The sequence below is a fragment of the Lepidochelys kempii genome, chromosome 3 (assembly GCF_965140285.1).
Source record: "Lepidochelys kempii isolate rLepKem1 chromosome 3, rLepKem1.hap1, whole genome shotgun sequence".
NCBI lineage: Eukaryota > Metazoa > Chordata > Testudines > Cheloniidae > Lepidochelys > Lepidochelys kempii.
This window is the reverse complement of record NC_136382.1, coordinates 86,325,637-86,351,378: the sequence shown is the minus strand read 5'-3', so window position 1 is coordinate 86,351,378 and position 25,742 is coordinate 86,325,637. Positions and strand designations below refer to the sequence as shown.

Here is a 25,742-nt window from a genome sequence, read left to right as displayed (position 1 = left end):
TGGCTTTCTTCAATGATTTGTTCTACTGATTTCTCCAAATAAGCATATCGAGCTTTAGACACCTGAGGAAATAATGTCAGCGTACAGCTCAACACCACTGAAGTTCACTTTTGTAGGACTATACATTAAAAATAATTACAGGACTACAGCATTTTAAAAAATGGCAGCTGACTGGTCCACATCTGCCACATTTATTTTGTGACAAATACAGCAAAAGCTGAAGTTATCAAAAGTCCAAAACTATTTTATCCTATCAGACCGATTTTGATTTTTTTGGACTAATCCCTTCCTCTTCTTCAGTCATCTTTGCTGCAGGTCTCTTCTTTAACCCTTTCATCTTCCTTGTCTGTAATTTACTGAGATCCTGTTTCTGCATGTGGATCCGACCATATGATGTACCAAAGACATCGTGAGAGATATTCTTCTTCTTTGGCTGCAAGGTAAGAACAATGTTAACATTTCTGGGCCCAGAATACAATTCAGTCACTGAAGGCAAGTGTATCTGCCATCACAAGTCACCATATTCACCAGTAATTAAACTTCCATTACAATTTAAGATAACTATACCTAAAAATGGTATTGTACAGATAAAATCCAGAGTATAAAGATTTATTTTCCTGTCTTTATATGCCACCAGATCAGTTCCTTATCCTGCCCTACCCGTGCGTCCCTCTATAGATCATGCAATGACATCAGTTAGCTTAGCAAAAAGACCTGAACATTGCAAAGATAGTGTGCAATAAGAGAAGGTTACTTATTGTCACGGGAGGTTCTTTGAGAGGTGTGGTTCCTATCTGGATTCCAAGCGTGGGGTGTGCATGCGTGCCATACGCTGGAGATGGAACTGTTGATAATAGTGTCCATTGACCCGCATGCGTCGACCATGTGGTGCATCCAAGGCTTTAAGAGGCTGCGTGGATTGTCGCCGCTCTAGTTCCTTCTCACCAGGGGGTAGGAGAGCCCGGAGCAGAGGGATGGAGGGTGGGATTGGAATCCAGATAGGGACCACATATCTCTAAGAACCTCTAGTTACAATAAATAACCTTCTTCTTCGAGTGCTGACCCCTATGTGGATTCCAAAGTGGGAATACAGCGAGCACTACTCAAGAAGGAGGTGGGCGCAAGGGCTCTCGAGAGGACCAACTGTGTAGGACAGTGTGACCGATGGCAGCATCCATCGTGGTGGAAGGTCTGAGGCACCAGCTTCTGCACACAGAGAGGGGGACCAGGCACTGCCTTGTTTATGTATATGACCACCGTCCTGTTGTCTGAGAATACTTGGATGTGGAGGGAGTCTAGGAACACTTGGCAGGCCAGACAGACTGCTTGGAGCTCAAGGATGGTGATGTGCATTTGTGCTTCTCATGTGGACCAGAGGCCCTGAACAGTGTGGGTGTCGAGGTGGGCACCCCAACCCGCTAAAGACATGTCTGTGGTGAGGGTGGCAGTTGTGTGGGGGGCATGAATGGTATGCCCACTAGGACTGTGGAAGGGTTGCACCACCATGAGAGGGAGGTCAAGACGCTGGAGAGGAGGACTAGTAGCTTGGTGAGAGAGTCTTCCTATGGATTGTAGACTGTGTGGAGCCAATGTTGGAGGCCGTGCATATGGAGACGGGCAAGTGGTGTAACAGCAGCACAAGCCGCCATGTGTCCGAGAAGGGAAAAGCATTGGCAGGCACGTGTGGGTGGATGTCTCAGCATGGTAATGAGGGTAACAAGGGCAGTTAAGCAGTCCCTGGGAAGAAAAGCTCTGGCTGTCATGGAGTCCAAATGTCCTCCTATAAAGCTAAGTGGGAGGGTAGGGACGGATTCTTCTTCACTGATGCATACTCCTAGTCTCTGAAGGAGGGTGTGTAAGGTGCACATGGTGGGCAGGAGGCAGGAGCGAGAGGGTGCTACCAGAAGCCAGCTGTCTAGGTAAGGAAATAGGGTGTGCCCCAGTCAGTGCATATAGGCTGTGACAACCGCAAAGACCTTGGTAAATACGCGGGGGGCAGTGGAGATCCCAAAGGGGAGGAAATGGAACTGATCATAGGCATTGCCATAATAAAACAAAGGAATTTGTGATAAGCAGGGTGAATGTCTACATGAAAGTACGTGTCTTTCATATCGAGAGCAGCAAACTAGGCTCCAAGGGGGAGGGTGACCATCCGGAAGTGAAAAATGCGGATTAATTTGTTTAAGGTGTGGAGGTCTAGAATGGGGCGCATACCTCCCCCCTTTTCAGAATAAGGAAATTGGGAGAGTAGAAGCCATGGTGGCAGTGTGGCACAGGTTCTATGGCACCCTTGTGGACAAGGACAGTGTTTTCGTTGTGAAGAAGATCGAGTTGGATAGGGTTTGGGAGGGAGGGGGGCAGCTCCCAGGTGTGTAGCATGGGGGGAAGGAAAGGAATTCGATTAGGTATCCTTGACAGATGACGTCTAGCACCCAGCAGTCAGAGTTGATGGAACTCGAAGTGCAGACAGAGTGCCAGACAACCCCTGGATATGATGGGAGGTGCATCCGGAAGGGTTATGGGAAGTTTTCAGGTCTTTATATGAGTCAAAACAATTGTTTGGGTCAATGAGAAATGGAAGCGGCAGAGGGAGAGTGCCAGGGCCATTGAGAGTGAAGTTGATGCTGAAGCAGTTCCAAGGGTCGCTGGGGGTACAGGTGATAAGTGATGCGAGGACGAGGATGGAAAGGTGGATGCTGTTGTCGGTGGGTGGGGGCTGGGGCATAGACGCCCAGGGAAGGAACGGTGGCCTGGGAGTCCTTAATGGAGTGAAGGGTCTCATCCGTCTTGTCACTAAACAGTTTATTGTGGTCAAAGTGGAGGTCTTCCACCGTCATCTGGACCTCCTTTGGAAGACCGCTGGACTATAGCCACGAGTCACGACACAGAACGACTCTGGGGGTTAAGGAGTGAGAGGGAGTGCCTGCAGCATCTGCTGTGGCCTAGAGCATGACTTTGGCCACCAGCTTTCCCTCATCTACCATGCGTTGGAAGTCCTGCTGTTGGTCAGGAAGAAGAGTCCTGGAAATCTGCCAGTTGGGAGTAGGATAGAAAACTGTATTTGGCCAGAACGGCCTGATAAATGGCAATACAGAATTGTAGCCCCGCTAATGAATAAATTTTTCTACTCAGCAAGTCTAATTTTTTGGCATTGCGATCTGGTGGTGTTGATTTAAAGTGCTGCTGACGGGCATGTGCGATGGCAGCATTGATCACCAGGGAATTTGGCAGTGGGTGGGTAAACAGGAAATCTGTGTCCTTAGAGGGGACAGAATAGCGGCATTCCACTCACTTTAGTATGGGACACAAGAGGCTGACGTATGCCACACCATCTGGGCTGGTTGTAAGGTAGCCAAATGAATGGGTAAGGCTGTGCAGTAGAATCCTGGATATTGAAGCATGTCCAGGAATTGGTCATGGGGGTCCTGAACATCCTCTAGTGGAAGGTTGAGGGCCGTGGCCATGCGACAGAGCAGGGACTGATATTGTGTGTGGTCATCTGGTGGGGAGAGGGAAGATTGGATCAGGGTATCATCCGGAGATGATGAAACGCCTGTAAGAATAGGCAATTCTGGTGGTGTGATCGGGGCCGCCGATGGATCCAGAGGATCCAGGGGTTTCCCCTGAACAGTCACTGTATGCATGGGAAAGGTGCGGTGTAGGTGGTGTGCATTGCAATGATGGTAAGGGTCCCATAAGGCCCAAAATGGCCAAAGAGTTGCCATGCCTGGGTGGGGTCCACAGGTACCGGGAACTAAGGATCAGTGGTGTGACCGTAGTCTGGAGGATAGGCATGGTGCCAAGGATCTGGACTATAAGAGCAAGAAGGTGAGAGCTGTGTCCGGTTCTGAAGACCAGTCGGACTCTGACTGTTCTGGGAAAGGGGGAGTCGATGTTGCAGGTGGTACCGGCAGTAGCGGTGATGTCGGAGGATGGTCGACTGGGAGAAGGGACTCGGCCGTTGTCGTCGGAGCAGGACGGAGGACAAGAGGTTCACTGGCCAGAGTAGGGAACCTGGGACCTGATGGGGTTCCAAATTGTGGTGGGGTACCAGTGAAGGATAACATAAGCTCTGCCATTGGTGTAAGTGAAGATAAACCGCCTGGAGTGCATGGGACTGGGAGTACTGAGCTTGACAGAACCAAGGGGGTCGATGGTGCTGGAAGTGACAGAAGGTCCCGGTGTTGGAATTGACAGTGTCGGTGGAGAGTGGTGGCATTTAGAACGATATTCTGTGTGCGCTTTCTTTGAAGGAGGTGTTGAAGTCGAAGTTGGACCTTCACCTGTTGCACGCAACTTCTCCCCCAACCAATCCCAGCTCGGAGAGGAAACACTGCATTTTGAGATGGTCCCCACTGGGGAGCCACACTTGTGCCCGTACTTCTTGTGCATGTGGTGAGGTTTTGTCAGTGTTGGCGGTGCTGTACGAAAGGGACCAGGCGAGGCGGTCACCGACCATGACTGGCATCGCTCCGGTGGTTCCGCTGGAGCCGGGTCTTACTGCACACATGAGTGCATGGCTTCCACCATTAGAAAATTTTGGAGCCAAAGCTCGCGTGCCACCCGGATCCACCACGGAGAGGCGCTCCAGACAGAGCAGCGAGAGACGACGTGGGCTTCGCCCAGACAGTACAGGCAGCGGGTGTGCTCATCGCTCACCGAAAAGGAGGGAGAGCACAAAGCATAGTTTTTAATCCCGGCTTGACAGGGCATAATCCCTGGGCTAGGGAGAGACGCCCCAAACGGGGAAGATCCAACAAGTAACCTAACTGGCTATGGACGAAAAATGGACAACTACCTAATTAAGTAAATAAAGAAACTATATACAGTGAAAAAAAGGTTGAACGCAGTACTCTCAAGTGGCTAAGAGCGTGGAGGGACTGGGTTCCAACTCTGGCCATGTGGCGGTACGAGGGAACTGGAGTGGTGTCAACCCATGCAGCCTCTTAAAGCCTCGGACACACCATGTGATCAATGCACGACATGAGCGGGTCAATGGACACTACTATCAACAGTTCCGGTGAAGGCACATGGCATGCATGTGCACCCCACGCTTGGAATCCACATAGGGACCAGCACTCAAAGAAGAACTAACACCTTCATCCCTTGGTCTTTTGCATGGTTTACTTTAAAACTGGTTCTGTATTAAAGACTATGTATGATGCAGAGCAAAGATTTTTGTATAAAATACAAGATTTATATACCTTGAGGGCTTTAGGTTGTTTAAGAGATAATTTATAGAGGTCTTCTGAAGCCAAATGTGTTCTCCTCATCACCAGATCTAATGAAGGTCCCATCTCTTCCAGTTCAATCCTAGGTATTTTACATCCCGACTTCTTCAACAACACTCTGCGGAAGAGAGACACAGAACAAAAAATAAATAAATAAAAAAATCAACGTTGTCCACCTTTACTGCATTTCATACTTATGTTTCTCATTATTTTCTGGACCCCAGACAGAACTTGGCCTTTAGAAAACGTGCAACTGTTGCATTTTTTTTTGGTTCAGAAAACTTATAACCACGGTACCAGTGTCTGATCTTGAATGCGTGTTCAACTCCCATTGATTTCAATACAGTTGTGTGTGTTTGTAACCCACACACCTCCTGAGTGTGGTGTTCTGTCTCCTCTAGTGGCACTGAGACCACTTAGAGATTAATGAGTCTGCTCAACAGCCGTAGGTCGGGGCCATGTGGCTTTTAGCTCATGCAGTAGAGGCTCATGCACTAAGCTTCAGATGTCCCAGGTTCAATCCCACTTACTGACAACCAGGGTCTGTTAGTGTTACATGTGCACAGAATCATGGGCTGAATCTGGCCCTGGAAAATGGCTACAGATAGAAATGAAATCTAACCTCCTGTTAGACGAGGGGCGGGCAAACTTTTTGGGTTTTGAAATTGTATGGAGGGCCGGTTAGGGGAGGCTGTTGCCCCCGCCCCCATCCAACCGCCCTGCTTCTCGCCCCCTGATGCCCCCACCCCGGGACTCCTGCTCCATCCAACTCCCCTGTTCCCTGACAGACCCCTGCCCCATCCACCCCATGCTCTCTGTCCCTTGACCACCCCCAGATCCCCCGCCCCTAACTGCCCTATCCAACTCCCCTCTCCTTCCTGACTACCCCCCCACCCAACAATCCCTTCTCCTGACTGCCCCCAGACCCTCTGCCCCTGACTGCCCCCGCCACCCCATCCAACCCCCTCTCTCCTTCCTTACTGCCCCCCCCCCCCCCCCCCCGGACACCTCCCCCCCACTCAACCACCCGGTTCCCTGCCCTCTGACTTACCCGACCCCTATCCACACCCCCCGGCCCCTGACCACCACCACCAAACTCCCCTGCCCTCTATCCAACCCCCCTGCTCCGTGCCCCCTTAACACACTGCCTGGAGGGCCGGTGGCTGAAGGCACGGCTGCACTAGGACAGGCAGCCGCGCAGCACAGAGCACCGGGTCAGGCTGGGCTGTGCAGCTGCGCTGCCCCAGGAGCTCACTGCTCCTCTGCCCAGAGCATTGCACCGGCGGAGCAGTGAGCTGAGGCTGTGAAGGAGGTGGGCCAGTGGGGGAGGGGCTGGGGGTTAACTTCCTGGGCCAGGAGCTCAGGGGTCAGGCAGGCCAGTCCCGCAGCTGTATGTGGCCCGCAGGCCGTAGTTTTCCTACCTCTGTGTTAGACAATGTAAACGGGGGGAATGACAACACTTACTTGTAGCTTCGCATATAAATTTTTCCATCCATAGCTGTGAAATGCAGAACATACTCTAACCCTGCCAGGCGAATAGTAGGCACAGTAGGACCTCGAAAGAAATCTGAAAGAATATTTCAAGAAACCTGGCACTTTTACTTTTTTAAAATAAAGAGGTTTTTCAAAAAGGAGGTTTAAGATAAGCAGGACTTTTGATTCTAGTTTATTTGATAATAAGTCTGTGTTATAAGGGATGAATATCAGATTAACTAGAAACGGATTTGGCCTTTCTAGAGGCAACCCCAGTAATGCTAAACAGGGTCCTTTCTGACTCACATGCATGATTATTCACTACTTCAAGCCCCAATCCTGCCAAGACTGCACTTGCTTAATTTTGCACGTGAGTACGCTCAATGGAACTACACATGTATGTACATGCTTAACTTTACATACATGAGTAGTCCCGCTGAGCCTACTCACATGTGCAAATTTAAGCAAGTGCAGAAATCTTGGTAAGACAGCATAACAGACATCCACTTTCCAGAAATAATTTGGTAGCAATACAAGCTCCAGATCTTATTTTAAAACATCAACTCAACCCAACCCACCCCACCCCAAAAAAGACAGAAGAACAGACATTATCATTGCTTCAATAGCAACAGTAACTTTAGTTTTGTGAAATACAAAAAGACATACTTATTTCAGTTTATCCATTCTTCTAAACTTTCAGCTATGATCTCACATATGTTTCACTAAGTATACATAAGTACAGAAATAACATTTAGCTAAGTTATGATGTTGCTGGACAAAGTGATGGATTAAAAGTCTCTGGTACCAAAGCCAGCAGTCAGAGTAGGTATAAATAAGTGATCAAGATCAATACAAGATAAACATATACAAAGAAAGAAGGAGATAGTGTTTAGTGTTATCTTGATTGTTTTTACTCCCCATTGTTTATGATATCATCTTGGAAACCTGAGACCATCATTGCTTTAAAAAACAGTTTTGTCTCTGGTTAAACAGAGTACTTTTGCTCTTTTTTAAATGAGCTAATACTTGCTATTGCACTGCAATTAATATTTTTACTATTGTAGATATACACATTTAGCAGACAAACACTACATGGTCAGTTACAAATAGAAAAACTTACAGATTGTGTTTACAGTTTTACAGGGAGCAAATTCAGATACCAGTTAACTATCAGTTAGTTGTCTAACATAATTCTCATATCAGGGCCATTAAAATAGTGTATGAGCAAAGAGCACACAACCATGCAAACGTGTCAGCCCTTTGCAGAGGGTGGAGGAAGGATGTGACCTTAACAGAGTATGTTAATTAAAAAAAAAAAAAAAGATTAATACCCAGAAGCAGAACGGCTGAATGGCTCACTTCCCTCTAAGTTTCATTTTCAGATTCTTCAGCCAGTGTTTTCCTCAGTGACCTTTTTCTGGGAGCATCAGTGATGAAGCTATGTTGAAAACAAAGTCTTACTGGTGGACACTACCTAAAGTTTAGCCAGAAAAATACTCTGGGTCACTTAATATTTTCTCCCTCCTCCTTTGTTGGGTTACTGGATTTGTATCTAGAGGAAAAGTCATCGGTAAAATATTTTCTTCTATTTTAGTGTCAGGCTGTAGCCAAGACAGTCTCTTCTGGCATGTGAAATTGTACCTATATTGCTTTTATTGGCAGATTATCCTTTAGTATGTTCTTGTGGTATAGCTTTCCACTCACAGGATGATCTTTATATCCAAATACAGGTGGTCTATGACATCCACCAGCTGTAGACAGTATTTCCTCCCTGGAACTTTAGGGATTTGAAAATTTTGGCTTATTCATAGTTTTTGAGACACTCCACTGTTGTTGGATTAGAGACCTTGTTTTCGTTATCTTTTTAATTCCTGCCACCAGTTTACCCCTTGTTTTTCTCTGAGCACTTAATGTGTTTCAAGGATGTCTGATTTAGTAACCACAGCAAAAGAGCTTTTGATAACTTCCATTTTGTCTTCAAGGACTTGAAATGTGTGTTTCAAAGTAATTTATAATTTGGCCACTTCCTAGGAAGAGGCAACAGTTCTTGTCTGAAAAGCACAAATACTGCTGGACTTTGCAGCAGTATGATGGGCGGAGCAGGACATGAAACAGTTGTTTTATGCTCCTCTTTGTCTCCCTCATACCACCTCTACCCTCTCTTTTTCAAGAGAATCTAAATGACTCCTGCATATCTATGTACTGGACTCCAAATAATTTGTGCAAACATGGTGATAGGGATGAAGGAGAAACTTAAGTGCTATCTCAAAACAAACAGGTCTCCTCCCATTCAGTCCAAGCCTGCATTTTAAGAAGAGTGACCCAACATCTGCCAATTTTTAGAACACAAGTGGGTCCAACAAAGGAACGAGTGGTGAAGTGTATCACAAATATGTGCACAGGAGGCTATTAGAACCAGGGGAGCAGCAACTACATCTCACAGGAACACAGAAGATCAACAGACTCCTAATATTGGCACCAAAAACCAATGGCAGTAAAACCACTACTACAATTTTAAGACAATGTTTGTATGGAAACGGGAGGGGGAAGAAAGTGACAAATCTTTGCCTGGTTCATCTATGTAGAGGGGTAAAGGGAAGCTGCTATTTACATATCCAAACCATTATGAGATGTCCTCAATTTTTTAAAAATGGATTTAAAAGTTTAGTTTAATTTGGTTATTATACAATATGCAAGTTCATCCCCTACCCCCACTGATTTCTAGAACGTGGGATCGCTATCACATGACTTCCCAAAAACGTACAAAATGTCCTTATGGACCACGTGTCTATGAAAACCTGGTTGTTTAACACTAACAACAACGTCACATGGTTTAGTAACAAGGGGTCATTAGGTAACTGAGCCTCCGGGCTCTTGGCAGTAGCGCTATAGTAACAAGCTCTTTACAGCTGTGACAGTTTCCTAAGTTTCTTGGCAACAAAATGATGGATTAAATACATTACCTTTCTCAGGACCAGAAAGAGCTACTCCCTATCATATAACAGCAATTTCATAGGAGGTCAAATTGTAAGCCTAAACTATTTGATGGTATCAACATCTCACTAAATCCTTAATCTGAGGAACCCCCGTCTTCCACCTATTGTTTTGTCTTTAGACATTTCACTGAAGTCAACAAAACATCAAGACATTTGATGTGTACTTGGCATATGTTCTGCAGCAAAAAAATGGATGCGCATTTGACTGACGTATATTTGGGTGTAACCAAAAGCTTAAGGGCAAACAAATGGCAGAGGGATAGCTTACTCAGATGGGCAACAAAATAAATTCAAAGGGCTAGACTTTCAGTTCATCTAACAAATGTCAACGATTGGCAACACCATCCATTTCAGCTGTAAACCTGTATTTTGTATAAATCTCAATTGTGTGCGCGCATTTCAATCCATCGCCCCAACAATGTGAAAAGGGGATGCACATTAGAACAAGAATGTGTGGGGTTACTGGTGTGTAGTGATTCTCTTCCAGAAATTTGGGCAAAGTGGCACAAACCTGGTCTTATATGGTTTGCATCCTATGTAATATGGACAGTGATGTAATCATTTAATCATTCACAGGCCCCCAGCTCCTAGAACTGAATGAAAAATAGCTTTGCCATAAAATTCGTCCTATTTGGTGCTATATCTCTGAAAAATACATAGATGAGCTCTTAAGAATAGCAGTAATTAATTTATTAATGCAGCAGTCACAGAAAGTCTTCTTTTTTAGCATCTCCAATAGTAGTTTAGAAAGATTGTGCAGCTATGAAGCCAAAGGCAGTGGCAATTTTTAAACTAACATAGGCAAAAATGGATCTTTGGGATTTAACTATGAGTAAAGCTTAGAAGTTTGATTCTCATCTGAATCTCCATGCCTCCATCCATCTTTTCATTCCCTGCTCATGCCCTACCAACATTCCCACACACACCACTTTATAGTCCACATTTTCCCCCCAAAATCCCATTCAGATTAAGCACCACCTCTTTCTTTTAATGAAATCTTGGTGCAGGAAAAGAAGTGCACGAGAAGGGGAACAGATCTCCAGTCATTCTACCTTCTAGTTTCACTCCTAAAGCTTACTTCCCAAGAGTACTCAGATTATGAATAATGCCACGATACCATCTTACTTTTAAGCTCCAAATAAAACAAGTTAAATTATTTTAGACAAAAATAATTGATGTAGAAAGTACACCCATTTTTGTAGTTGCTCTCAGCACTCCTAATTAAAATCCAAAACCTTATTTACCATCTGCATGTTCTCCGCCTATTCCAATGGCTCCCACCCTTGATGTGCAAACAAAAAAGTTTGTACATTTCTGTTTAATGGAAATCTGTGCCTAGCCTGAAGTTAATTAACACATTTAATTGTATGTTTCTGCCTTAACAACCACTTCTCATTTTCACTGCACACGTTGAACCCAAAATTCAGCCTAGTGAGGTCCTGATAAGAACTGGTTGAAAGTTCTCTGATGGAATAGTTTACCATTAGAAAACACAGTATTTTGACAAGGTTGTTTCAATATTTCCAAAAAACGTTTTGAGAAGAATTTTCGTTTCACAGGAGATTGACTTTTTGTTCCGATTCAGGACGAAATTAACTTTTGAAATGTCAGTTTCCCCACTTCAACCACCTCTAGTCTTCATGGCTTTCCCAGGCTGATCTACTTTCTTCCATCCTTGGAAACAGATTTGATAATGACAGATTTAACTTCAGTTTTATGGTATGTTGTAAATCCTAATACTGCTTCCTTAATGTTATCTTGCATTCTTGAATATGGACAAACATTAACAGGCAAGCCAACATTTCTCAACATTTAGCATTGCCACAGATTTATGAAGTCCTACTGCTCATAAAGTCTTATTTCAAAATACTCACCAATGAGAAGACTTTTCAATCTTCTATATTCTTCATTTAAATCAAATGCTTCACCAGCAAATATCAACATGGGCTTTGTTCCTTCCGGACACTTGCTGTTCTATTGGACAAATATCAAACTAAGTTATAAAGCATATTATTTATGCAAGTGACCATGCACATTCCATTCTGAGCTGTTCTGGTCTCTGATAAACACAAAAAGAAAGGCATTTTTAAAAAATAAATCCATACATGTTACTTGTACTTGGAAGTGTTTGCATTGAGTGTTTTTAAACAATAGTGAGTGTTATTCTCATTTAGGCTGAATAAGGAAAAGCTTCCTCATAGTAAAACGTGTTAGACTGTGGAAAAGACCATACAATGGAAGTTCATTTGTTTGGGACTGTTTAGAACTAGACTACTTGAAACACAAGCAAGCATGCTGTATTTCTTGCATTGGGAAGGAGATGGAAAAGACTTACTGGATCATTCAATCCATTTCCAGCTTCTGATTCTGATACACCCTTATATAGCCAATTGACCACAACTCCCTGCTGTGCAATACTTGTGAAAATCATCAAGCTTAAGGTGAGGGATCACTTTTCAGAGTTAAATTTCTTGCTACCTAAAACATCTTTTTCATCTGTACTACTTGTTCTGAATCTGCAAACTAAGTAGTTGCTAATCTGTGTAGTTTCTTAATTATAACAGTGTAAAAAGGCATATAAAATAGCTAACCTATTTTTTGGCAAAATCAAAACTTAATATGATCACACCAAGGTGGGTTTGCTGTTAGGTTTGGGGTTTTTTAAGTCTCTTGAAGTCAAAATGTTGGCCCTCAGACTGAGCCAGATACAGTTCCTGAAAACCAGGGTTTGTGTATAATTGATGGCCTGAGAAAGTCTCAGAAGTATCTCACACTGATAACAGAAATATCCTTAGCTACAGTGAGATGAATTCTGCCCTTGGAAACCCATACATGGTTTCCCCCATAACTTCCTTCAATAACTTTGAAGGCCTCCCATGGGTAGAATCCAACCTAGTAGCTTTGTAAATTGAATTATTCCTGTTTGCAGCTAAAAAAATTGTAGACCTGGTTTGCTCCCAACAAAAACTTTGCAAAGGAATCCACTAGAAAACATATAGTTAATTTTAGCAACATTTTTACAAAGCACAAAAATAAGATTCTGATGTGAATGCATATGTTAATCCTGGAAGTCTAAAAGAGGCAATAGTGAAATGGTTTTGTTTTCTTTACTGAAAGTACACCAGATTCACTACAAGTGCTCACCAACAGATGTCACTAGAGCTCCTGCATTGTTTAAGAGTATCTTACCTTAATATCTTTTAGCGACACAAATTTCTCAACGCCTAGCTCAATCATATCCAGGACATGATAATCAAACATACGACCTATGAAAGAAAAAAACAAAAAATGTTGGGTTAGACATTTATTCTCAAGAGCCATTTCTTCGACCCATTTTTTTTAAGAAAACATTTTACCTATTATGAGATTGTTAGGCCTCTTCTTATTATGTGAACCAAACAGAAACAAAGAACAATCCGACTTCTTCGAAAAAAACTCCTATAAGATTAAAAAAGACCACAAACTTCAGTTTGCAAACATGTTAAAGATTTGGTGACAGCTAATGTCACAGTTACATCAGCTGAACAGCTACAAATTTCAAGTTGTAACCCATTCCCCCTTGGGAGGTTCATCCATTGTTTTATACACATGCCAGATAGATCTTTCCTGGCATTTGACCTAAACTAGTGATACTCTGACCTCAGTGGTTCAGGAGCCAAATTAACAATCAACATTACCCAAAAGAGCCACAGAAGTGTGAATTCATGGTTTCATTTACTATAGCACTATTCATCTTTAAACAGTATGATGGGAAATATTTCTTGTATATTATTCTCACAGCAAATAAGTTAATAACTTAAAGCAAGCTGATAACTTAATTGGTTAACAACATAATAAAAGCATCCTGACTGGTTAATAATTAAGTCACAGTGTTTTAATATCATGTGCTGCAAAGAGCCGCAGGAGACACATTAAAGAGCCACTTGTGGCTTGCAAGCTACAGTCTGAGTATCACTGAGCTAAAAATTCCACTTCCTAATTTTGTCCCATTACTCCTTGTTCTTTACATTTTTTTCACTGGTCGCCCTAAACTCCTCTTCTGCCCTTTTTGATGCAACATCCTGTTAAATACTTGTAAACAGTTATATTTCCTCATTTAGGATATGTCTACACTGAAATCCAAAGCGTGACTGCAGCATAGACATACCTGCACTCCCATGGCTAAAAATAGCAGTGTAGACAGACTAGCAATGGAAGTGCATACCAAGGATCCTTGGCATGCTTGTGTAGTCCATGATGCTGCATTTACCCTGCTATTTTTAGCCATACTAGTGTGGGTATATATATTTTAAATTCCATCATTTTTGGAGCCTAGATCATAATTTATGAATGCTTTGGGAAGCAGAGGTAGCAATACTGCAATTTTTAGTTTAAATGTTCCCAACAGCACTGTTGGAAAATGCTGTGCACATTTCACAGGATAAGGGACGTTTGTCTGCAAGGAAATTTGAAGAGCATGGAACACAGGACAGGGGCTAACCCCCTGCTCCCATTTAACTGACTGTACCATCCTGCAGTTCACTGACACTCATCTTCCTCTGGATTCCCACTACTAATTCCCAAAAAGGAAAATAATGTAGTGTTGCAATTAACTCAAATGTTGGATGTTCATCAAAATACTCTGCCTTACTTAAAACCAAGAAGAGATGGAGGAAAATCCGTGAACTAGAAATTTTGAGACCAAAGAGAAATCCTGTAAAGCAGAGGTTCTCAAACTTTTCTTATTGCATAATCCCTTCCAGATCTACCAGCTGCCTGCATACCACTACTCTTCTTGTCACTGATACTTTGTGTGTTCTTCTTAACATTACCTGTCTTTAGCCATCTGTCCATATTTCACGGCTATGTACAGATATAGTTTTAGTGCGACATATCTGTGTTCTCATTAATACATCTTGAAGTAAATTAACTACCATATTTTAAAAACAAATTCCCACAGAGGTTGAAAGCTTTGTATAAGTAGCCTATTATGAAAATGCAATAAATAATAAAATCCACCATTATGCAATTTATCTGTGTACCCCCAGTGTACACATATCACAGTTTGGGAACCCCTGCTCTAAAGGACACATACCAAAGGAAGCTTGGTTGACTTGCTAGCAATTTGGCAGAGGAAAAGATACATGGCCTGGCATGCTGTCCTAATTATATGCACATATTGAGTCCCCGCCAAGAGAACATACTCATTTGCTATCATATGGATGAACTGAACCTTTCACTTTGAGGTGGACATTAAGAAAGGTCCTCCAGTGTTAGTACATATGGATGCACAACTCTCCATTAAAATAAAACAATGGCAAAAACAAAGAACAAAACAGGTAAGTCTTAGTGAGGATGCCACAAAACACCACTTTATAGTTATATGGGTCTTTTAATCTTCAAAACACTTTATATACATTACATGAAGCCTACGATTTGTCAATCTATCCCTTGTCGCCTTGTACCATAATATTTAAACGTCAGCATATTTTTTCCCCACAGGAACTGAGCCTGTTTGTTGTGGTTAACTCTTCCTATCAGTAATACTAACAAATGACATAAATGACAAAATGGTGATAACATTACCCCATGTAAATGGAACAGTAAAGATGCAATTTGTTATTGTAATGGGGTCTACAGGCCCCACACTGAACCAGGGCAAGGAATAGTGCAATACTGGGCTATGGTGGCTCCGCCCCTCAACAGATGCAAGGCATGTTCCCAGTGAAGGATCAATTAAGGAGACTGGTAACCAAGGAGGAGGAGAAAAGTGAGCTGTATGTGGCACCAGGAAGCAAGGCTGACACTGAGAGCCGGGCCACGAATGGCAACAGCTTTGTGAAGGCTGCTCTAGCAACAGGGACTTGGATTTTTTCCCTCATTACACTGTGGGCATTTCTAGGAACTCATAACTGATAATTTTCTCACAGTTACCACAATAATCTGTTTTATTGGACAACTGGCAGTGTAATACAAATGCAAAGAGGACTAGCAGTAAAGTAAATGAATTGTTTATCCAAAAGTTTATACTGTCTTAGAATGTAGTCAATGCAAAATATGAAGAAATAAAAAGTATTTGGAGAATTTAGAACATGTTAAAAATATATATATCTATATCTATATCAAAGGCGGCCCTAATTTGATTTGTACCTGAAAGAGCAAAGGTGTGATTAAATCCGAGTCAATATCTAGAAGAATCCATCTCAAATGAGGTCTGTTTTGAAACCATTGTATATTATCACTTCTCATCTCTTATGGGCAACCAACCATCTGTGACCAGCAGTCTTTGCTCTAAACAAGTATGTTGTTCCATGACTCTCTAAAACAGACAAGCCCCAGGATTTAAGACAATGCTTTGATATTTTTGACTTCCTGTTCAGAAACCAACTTGACCTTAAAGCACTGAACTGAGACCAAATTTAGTAAGAAGTATATAACAGCCATCACACCCCGAAAAAGTTTGTTTTTATTTTAATTTTTTAAATGGAAACTTCTTGTCCGTGAACTCTGGAATAAAACTTGTGATTCATGATCTTTGATTTGCACTGCTGAAGTCAGGCAGAACACCTCAGCTTAATACGTGCTTCTCTTCCTCTACTCAAATATAATTAAGAAAAGCAATTTTTACAGGACACCCTAAATTTTCCTTTTAGTCTTTTCCCCCTATGGATTTTTTATTTGTGAAGAAACTAAGATGAATATTCACATAAACAATACATACTTTAATGACCATGAGGCTGATGTGAATTTATAAGAGAGCTGTTTAAAAATATTATCCTTCCCTTCAAAACAAGCTCCTTTACTTATAACAATGTTCTATAATCCTAAATCTGTTTTGTCATAATTTCACAGTAACATGCATGCACTTTCAAGAGCACCCCAAAATTTTTATTTCCACAATAATAGCATGAGGGTTCTGCCTTCAGACAAATGAGTGTTACCAGAAAATAACCTGGCAACATAAAACCAACAGCAGTATCTCTCACGATCTAGTATTACAGATATTCAATTTACTCCAAATTGCACAATAATTCCCTATAATTTAGCTTCTGGGGTATAACTCCAGTGAACCTTGGAGAACTACTTTCCATGGCAGCCCTGCATGACTGACAGTATCCTGTACGTAGTTTCTCTTGTTCCATAGCAAGCTAAATAAAATGTGGTTTATACTTACCAGTGATGTCTGATCCTCAAAAGGTCTGGTAATATTTTTTCTGAAGGGGGAAAAGAAAAAAGATAAAGATTTGGATTTTTTTGTTTCAGAGTAGCAGCCGTGTTAGTCTGTATCCGCAAAAGGAAAGGGAGGACTTGTGGCACCTTAAAGAATAACAAATTTATTTGAGTATAAGCTTTCATGAGCTACAGCTCACTTCATCGGATGCATGCAGTGGAAAATACAGGGGGGAGATTTATATACACAGAGAACAGAAAACAATGGGTGTTAACATACACACTGTAATGAGAGTGATCACTTAAGGTGAGCTATTACCAGCAGGAGAGCGGGGGGGGGGATGGGGACGGGAACCTTTTGTAGTGATAATCAAGGTGGGCCATTTCCAGCAGTTGACAAAAACGTGTGAGGAACGGCGGGGTGTGTGTGTGGGGGGGGGAAGAGAATAAGCATGGGGAATAGTTTTACTTTGTGTAATGACCCATCCACTCCCAGTCTTTATTCAAACCTAATTTAATGGTGTCCAGTTTGCAAATTAATTCCAATTCAGCAGTCTCTCGTTGGAGTCTGTTTTTGAAGTTTTTTTGTTGAAGAATTGCGACTTTTAGGTCTGTAATCAAGTGACCAGAGAGATTGAAGTGTTCTCCAACTGGTTTTTGAATGTTATAGTTCTTGACGTCTGATTTGTGACCATTTATTCTTCTACGTAGAGACTGTCCAATCTGGCCAATGTACATGGTAGAGGGGCATTGATGGCACACGATGGCATATATCACATTGGTAGATGTGCAGGTGAACGAGTCTCTGATAGAGTGGCTGATGTGATTAGGTCCTATGATGGTGTACCCTGAATAGATAATGTGGACACAGTTGGCAACGGGCTCTGTTGCAAGGATAGGTTTGTGTTTTTGTTGTGTGGTGTGTGGTTGCTGGTGAGTATTTGCTTCAGGTTAGGGGGCTGTCTGTAAGCAAGGACTGGCCTGTCTCCCAAGATCAGTGAGAGTGATGGGTCGTCCTTCAGAATAGGCTGTAGATCCTTGATGATGCGCTGGAGAGGTTTTAGTTGGGGGCTGAAGGTGATGGCTAGTGGTGTTCTGTTATTTTCTTTGCTGGGCCTGTCCTGTAGCAGGTAACTTCTGGGTACTCTTCTGGCTCTGTCAATCTGTTTTTTGTATGACTTCACACTAGGTGCCATGGTGGCACTTGGGTTATTGTGCTCTTCTGAGAAGATTACTTCAGCTTTAGAAACTGAGTTCCGTCTCGGATCCAAAGCAATATTAATTGATTTTTCCTCCCTTGGTATCCTACTGTTAATTGAATTGTCTCGTTAGACTGACCTCCCACTTGGTAAGGCAACTCCCATCTTTTCATGTGCTGTGTATTTATACCTGGTACTGTATTTTCCACTCCATGCATCTGATGAAGTGGGTTCTAGCCCATGAAAGCTTATGCCCAAATAAATTTGTTAGTCTCTATGGTGCCACAAGGACTCCTTGTTGCTTTTGCTGATACAGACTAACACAGCTACCATTCTGAAATATTAATTCTGTTAGTCTTTCCTTAGTGTTCCCTATGTCAAAGTCCTTCTGTCATTAGATGCACTCTTCTCCACATTTCCTCGCTGTTATGATGCATGAATTGCAAACAACCATAGAGACAGTACTCCAGAAGTGCAATAAGCTGCCCTCCACAAAATGAAGGTTTGCCTTTCAGGTATCACATGATATAGCTTACAGTTGTCTTTGCCTTTTCATCCATATCATGTTTAATATTCCTAGATTTTCATGAGGTAGTACATCCAAGCACCTGAATTACAACTTTCTGCCTAATGGCTCCCTATTTTATATAAATATATTCGATTATAAACTGTATTTCCTATTGAGACTACTTGCAACTTTACCTTTTATAGATTTAATGTTACTCTTTCAATTTATCTGTGCCAAGCTGAACTGCTACCATATCTCATTAACTATTCACGCAGATTTGGATCATCTGTGAAGTTGATCAGTAACTTGTCCCTTTTGCGAAGTTTTTACTTCATATATTTTGATAAATGGGACTGGACTCAGACATTTAAACACCTATGGGCTTTTTTCCAGGTTGTTGTTGTCGTCATTTAGACTCACCCTCAGTTTATTATGTAGCCAGATTTTTTCTTTAAATCCACTGTATTGGCCTGCATGGCACCTTTCTAGAGTGAAAATATTAAGCCCAACTTTATCAAACAATTTTAAAATTGCAAAATGTAACTTACTTTTTGTACAGGACAGCAAAGGGCTTTTTCAGAGCATACTGTAAAACAAAGAATTTGAAGTTAAGGAGAAAGTTCTTTTAACACACTGAAATACTAAGCACTGTTCTTTCTAAAATTCCACATGAAAACGGCATCAAAAGGATAAATGAATTACTTGAGAATTAAACAGAGTGGCCATCAGGTGCAGTCTATCCCAGAAAGAAATCAACTCTATAGACATGCTCACAAAAGCGACAAGAAAGTATAGATCTAAGACTGGATTACTAATTTTAAAGCGGAGAGGTTTAAAAAAAACACACTTGAGACCAAAAAACACATTTGAAACACCAGAACAGAGCAGAACACCTTCACCTCCCACTCAAAATAATCTCAACGTTTGTACGAGAGATATTAAATTTCAAAGTAAACTACACTATTTTTATTTTATTAAAATGTTTATACAAATTGAGGGAAATGTTGCCTTGCAGTTAGAGCACTGGAAGAGGAGTTCCAGGTTATATTCCTAATTATGGCCCTGACACACCAACTGAACAGTGCCTAGCACATGGGGACCTGGTCCATGACTGGGGTACATCAACACTGCAGTGTAAGCCCAGGGTTTGAACTCAGGCACAAACCTAACCCCCTTTCCGTCTTCATACAAATCACTCTGACCCAGGACCAGGACCCATGGGGGTGGAGGGTCCAAGATTGGGTCATGCCAGGATCCAAGGTTCAAGCCCTATTGCTTTGCAGTACAGACACAGCCCCACTACACTAGTGCTCTGCCAAAGATATTCCACAATACCACAGACTGAATTCCTGTGTCCTCTTGCTCCAATTATTAATATGGGAAATCACAAATCACCAGACATCAATTTAACCATAAATTGCTTTATTAAATCCAAAGTGTCTTTATGCAGTTGCTCTAAACTAAAAATAAGCCGTCACTACATCCAATACAGTAACAAAGTACTCATAAGCATTTGATCAAGACACTTACAACCAATGGTGCTTAGACCCATACTGGTTGGCTCCAACATGGTCAGGCAGCTATTAGCAATGAACCCTTTAAGAGTTTACTTTTTATACTTTTAATGAACAAGTGACGTCATTGCAAATTACTGACTTCAGCTAAAAACCAATTGGAGACAGTTCACTCTTATTTCCAGTCTTAATCCAGATAAGATTTACAATCACCTTTCTTTGCAAGGCCTTCCCTCCCCTTCTTCTTACTGTCCAACAGTTTTCCCATTGCATCTGGGTTCACATAGGCTTTAACATTGGCGTGTGGGTTGGGGAAGGGCCGTGTTGGCTCATTTTAAGACAGAGTCTCTTTGTTTTATTTAAAACCACCTGCAGTCATCCCTGTAAGTCAGAGGACTTCTTTTGAGAAACTTCCTCTTATCTCATTATTCTTTGAGCCAAACATCCTCCCTACTTTACTCCTTCTGGCCTTATCACTTATTTTTGAGGCCTTCCTTCTACTTGCTAGTCAGGGCCTTTCCTTACAATACATGTATATTTCCTTAACCAAATTTAAGCTAACTTTAATTCTTTAATTTTATACTTATCCTACACTTCTGAACTGTCAAGTTTTCGCACACCACACCACAAAAAAAGGGGTAGAGCAGTCACATTTTGGGAGGGCATTACTAAGTCTGGGATATGGGTGGTTATACTTGAGCATACATAATGCACTGTAGATATTAGAGCCCCAGGCTCGGAGCAAGGGTTCAACAATTCCTAACCTGGGGTTACAAATGAGTATGGATGCTTAAACATACTCAGGAATTGCTAATGCAAATTCTGCTAACACTGCGCTCACATTGCAGTGTAGATATAGGGATTCCTAGGTGTTACTACAACACAAATTATACCTATGCAACATTGGGCAAAGCATATCACCTCTCCATACATCAGTTTTCCATCTGTTAAATAGGGATTAAACCTAAGCTTAACACCTCCAAGTGAAAATAATAGTTTCTTTAAACAGCTTTGAGATCTTAAAATGAAAAGCATTACAGAAAGGCAGAGCACTACTAAACTCCCATATTAATAATACACATTAGGCAAAGTTAAATACACATAAAATATTTTAAACACAATTAGTCCTAAAGTCAAAGTTTAGCACCTCCCTACAACAGCAGAGGGCAAACACATTCCTATCACAGCATTATTATTTTTTGGCGCTATTTTAGGTGTCAGATGGCGTTAACTGTTGCAGGTAAAATAGCTGAACATCAAGTCAGGTTTGGGCAAAATTCAATTTATTTTAAAAGATTTATTTTGAAGTGTATTTGACCTTTGTTAATTATTTAGGACCTTTTACAGACATTTCTAGTAAGTTTTTTTTGTTAGCTCTTGAAGCCTGGACCTAAAGACAGTCAGATTATTACAGAATGTCTCAGTGAATGCTGGGATGCATAAACAAAGGACTCTTGAAGAGCAGAGAGGTTATTTTACATCTATATTTGGGACTCGTGCAACTGCTGCTTGAATACTGTGTCCAGTTCTGGTGCCCACAATTCAAGAAGGGGGTCAGAGAAGAGCCATGAGAATGACGACAGGATTAGAAAACATGCCTTAAAGTGACTGAGCTCCTTGAGTCTATTTAGTTTCACAAAGAATAAGGAATGACTTGATTACAGTCTAAAAGCATTAACATGGGGAACAAATATTTAATAATGGGCTTTTCAATCTAGTAGAGAGATATAACATGATCCAATGGCTGGAAGTTGAAACTAGACAAATTAAGAAAAGAAATAAGACAAATTTTTGACAGTAACGATAATTAACCATTGGAATAATTTACCAGGGATCATGTGAATTCTCCATCACTGACAATTTTTAAATCAAGACTGGATAATTTTCTAAAAGATCTGCTCTAGGAATTGTTTAGGGGAAGTTCTATGGCCTGTGCTATGCAGACGATCACAATGCTTCCTTTTGGCCTTGGAATCTATAAATCTATGATTTAGTCCTTATGATTTGGCATCTTTCATGTTAGCGATAAATCCCATTTCCCCTCAGATACTGCAGTTCTGGTCCAACATACAATAGGCTACGTCTACGAGACAAACCACTGATGGCAGTGTGTAGGATATGTTCAGTGAAATACAGGCTGCATCCACACTCCAGTACATAGCTACACCTGTAAGTGAAAGGCTCCGGCAGAGAGTAAGCAGCAAGGAAAAACTCCCCACTGTAGGAGTCTCTCTCTGTGGCTAGGCATGACACACACCCCCCGCCCCCCAGCAACAGGAAGGCAGCAGGACACTACAATGAGCGCTCCAGTGAGTAGAGTGCATACCTGGGTACACCCACAGGGTTTAAGGCAGCCAATCAGGAGGAGAACTCTGCCTGCCAACCTCCAACCCCTCAGGAGCTGAGAGGAGTTTCTGGATACGGGGAGACGGAACAGCTCTCACAGGAGGGGAGGAGGAAATAGGAAGAGCCTAGCAGCTCAGGGAAGCTGTGCTCCCTGTTCCCTTTCCACTCCTGAGAAAAGTGGGTTGCCTCCTCCTCATCTCTGCAACACAAGCTTGGGAAGGGGGAAGAAGGTAAATAACCCTTGGAGAGGGGAGTACACAGAAGGTGCATAATTAACAGGCTGTGGGACAGACTTCATTAGAATTCTGGGGTTTGGGGAGAAGCTGAAAGCTCTGTACTATCAGGGAGCATTTTAAACATAAGTCTTTGTAATTTCATCTTAGTCCTCTGGCAGTGGGCAGTCACTTTACTCTCTAAATCTGGTAGAGTTGGCAACACCGACTGTCACATACACTGGTTGGGGGCAGGAGGAATACAAAACCAAGACTGGAAATATCGGATTTTGAGTAGATAACATGTGAAACAATGTATTTTAAAAATGTGTGAAATTACTCCTGATACACAGCCTATGTTAAAAACTTATTTCAGTACACATATTTCCAACAATATACTTACAATATCTTTAAGTGTTTCAGTCACTGTTAAGTTTGCATTTCCACCTTTTATGAGGATGGCATTTTTTGTATTTTCAGTGAGTTTGGGTTCTCTCTTCTCAAGAAACCTTTTGGCCCTCTTAGTTTTAGGCTTTCTGCAATGATATATTAATTACAAAATTAACTTGCACAAAACATATTAGACTATGCTTGAAACAATCACTGCTGGTTGATGTTCTGTCAATAAAACAAAAATATGAATAAGTACTATACAAAATAACCTCAAAGGAGTTAATGAAAATACTTTACTTGTAAACAACCCTCCCCCCCCCCCCCCCCAAAAAAAACCCACCTACTGAAATTGAAGGTAAAGTCTTGGCCTTAAGTTTTAATTTCCTGAGTTCTGTTGACTTGAAATTTAAGGTGTGGTAATATTTCCACATCCTTGCTGAAGTCCTGATGGTTTCCCTTCATACCAAAACCCTGTATCACGGCCCCACACACTATGGCTCATGAGGACTAGAGGAGATCCTCTTAAGAGCCCATCAGTGGCAGCCTAAAGGCGAATTAAAAAGCCCAAGTTATGCTTGGCACTTCTCTGCTACTTCATGATGTATCCTCATGTACAAATACAGAGTTAGAAGAAAGACTGCTAATGAACAATTGCTACCGTGACTAACCTGAATTCGGGTCCTAAGAATACAGTTAACCGGGGTGGGCAAACTTTTTGGCCTGAGGGCCACATCTGAGTGGAGAAACTGTATGCAGGGCCATGAATATAGGGCTGGTGCAGGGGATTGGGGTGTGGACGGAGCGTGGTGTGCAGGATGGGGCTCAGGGCAAGGGGTTGGGGTGCAGGAGGGATGTGGGGTTTAGGAGGGGGCTCAGGGCAGGGGGTTGGGGTGCAGGATGGGGTGCAGAGGGCTCAGGGTGCAGAGGGCTCAAAGCAGGGGGTTGGGTGCAGGCTCCAGCCTGGCGCTGCTTACCTTGAGTGGCTCTGGGGTGGCAGCAGCACGCAGCGGGGCTAAGGCAGGCTCCCTGCTTGCCTTGGCCCTGCACCATTCCCCTGTTCCCGGCCAATGGGAGCTGCGAGGGGCGATGCCTACAGATGAGGGCAGCTCATGGAGCCCTCTGAGCCCCCTGGGGGCTGCAGGGACATGGTGCTGGCCGCTTCCAGGAACAGCACAGGGCCGGGCAGGCAGGAGCCCGCCTTAGCCCCATGACGCCACAGGGCTGGCGAGCCGGACTGAAAGTCGTGACTCACCAGATCTGGCCCGCGGGCCGTAGTTTGCCCTCTCCTGCAAGTAACCATACTGTCCTCTATTAAGATAGATGTTCCATTTCAGTTTCACCAGTGATCACTGCACCACCTTTATGGATTACCTGTGAACTTTTGCCTGCATCTAGACACGATTGATCTACTAAATGGAGGAGTTTGTTCCTGAAATGCTAAACAGGACCAGAAATGAGTGCCTTACCTCTAGATCAGTGATACTCAGATCTCTGGTTCAGAAGCCAAATTAGGGCCCAACGTTACCCAAAAGAGCCACAGTAGTGTGTATTCACTATTTCATTTACTATTTTTATATTCTATATATTATTTTCACAGCAAAATGACTGACCAAGTATTCTACAATTGGTTAATGACATAGTAAAAGCATCTTGATTTGTTAATAACTTCGATTGCTTAATAATTAAATCACAAAGTGTTTCAATGTCATGCGGTGTGGGCTGTAGTGGGGTGGGTTAGGGAGGTTATTTTGGAGGACCAAGTGAGGCAAGGGACTCCCCCTACAGCAAATCCCACAACCACAGGGCTCTGCCCTAATACAGCACCCAGCATCCTCCCTCCTTTGTGTTTACACCTCTGGAGGCCCCGCGAAGGATCCTCTCGTCCCCTCGCGGGCGGCTGGCCGCGGGCAGAGCCGGGGAGATACGTGTTAATACCCCGTGACGGAGCAGAGTCGGTGCCTCCCCTGGGGCAACCGGGCCGATGGGTGGGGGTGGGGGTGACGCTGTTCTTCTCCCCCCGCACTGGCCTGGGAGCCCAGCTCCTGGGCAGGGGCCCGCCTGGGGGCACAGCGCACCTCGCGGACAGCCGCTCCCCCCGCACTGAGCTGCCCGGCCGCCGGGCGGGAGCTGGGGCCGGGCTCCCCCCGGAGCCTCCGCCTGGAGCCGAAGGCGGCGGGCGTGGAAGCAGCCGGCGCTATCGGGCCCTCCAAGCCCCTGCGCCGCCCCGGAGCCGCCACTTACACCACCCGGTCCAGCGCCTCCATCTCGCCGGCAAGAAAGAGGCTGACGCACCTCCCCCCCCCGCCCCCCACGTGCGTCCGAGCGTGCGTGCGGGACCCAAAACGGACCAGTCCGGCACGTCCCTTCACTGCGTCATGACATCACATCCGCCGTCAGAAAGCCAATCCTCAACGCAGCGTCGGGAGCTGCAGAGTGCGTGCGCCTTTTCTGTTACTGAGCATGCGCAGTAGAAATTGCGGCGGTCGCCGCCCTCAGATCGAAACAGGGGTAAAAGAACTACGGTGGGGAAATGGGTACGGAGAGGCAGTAGGGGCAAAATTCTCAAAAATGAGAGGGCGGGGGGGGGAGGGGAAGGGTTGCGTTCCTGGCTGGCTGTCGCCTTTCCCCTGCGCCCCCTAGCCAGGGCAGTGGCGCTGCAGGCCAAGGTGGGGGAGGGAATATATTTTATTAGACCAGCTTCTGGGGGTGAAAGAAACAAGT

General features: G+C 43.3%; 1 protein-coding gene across 2 annotated transcripts; it reads right to left on the bottom strand.

Annotated features, from left to right (window-relative positions):
- Nucleotides 1-151: 151 nt before the first annotated feature.
- On the bottom strand, nt 152-25,369 carry RPF2 (ribosome production factor 2 homolog). Of its 2 annotated transcripts, XM_073337051.2 has the most exons (10): nt 25,263-25,369; nt 23,032-23,164; nt 19,105-19,142; nt 16,854-16,893; nt 13,057-13,138; nt 12,890-12,966; nt 11,575-11,674; nt 6,696-6,798; nt 5,205-5,349; nt 152-433 (listed from the first exon to the last, which is right to left on the bottom strand). In XM_073337051.2, exons 1-10 carry the CDS (start codon nt 25,283-25,285, stop codon nt 254-256), a joined length of 921 nt encoding a protein of 306 aa, XP_073193152.1. In that variant the 5' UTR covers nt 25,286-25,369; the 3' UTR covers nt 152-253. The 2 variants fall into 2 exon arrangements, with proteins under 2 accessions (XP_073193152.1, XP_073193153.1); XM_073337052.1 differs by lacking the exons at nt 23,032-23,164; nt 25,263-25,369 and adding an exon at nt 15,830-15,998.
- Nucleotides 25,370-25,742: the final 373 nt, after the last annotated feature.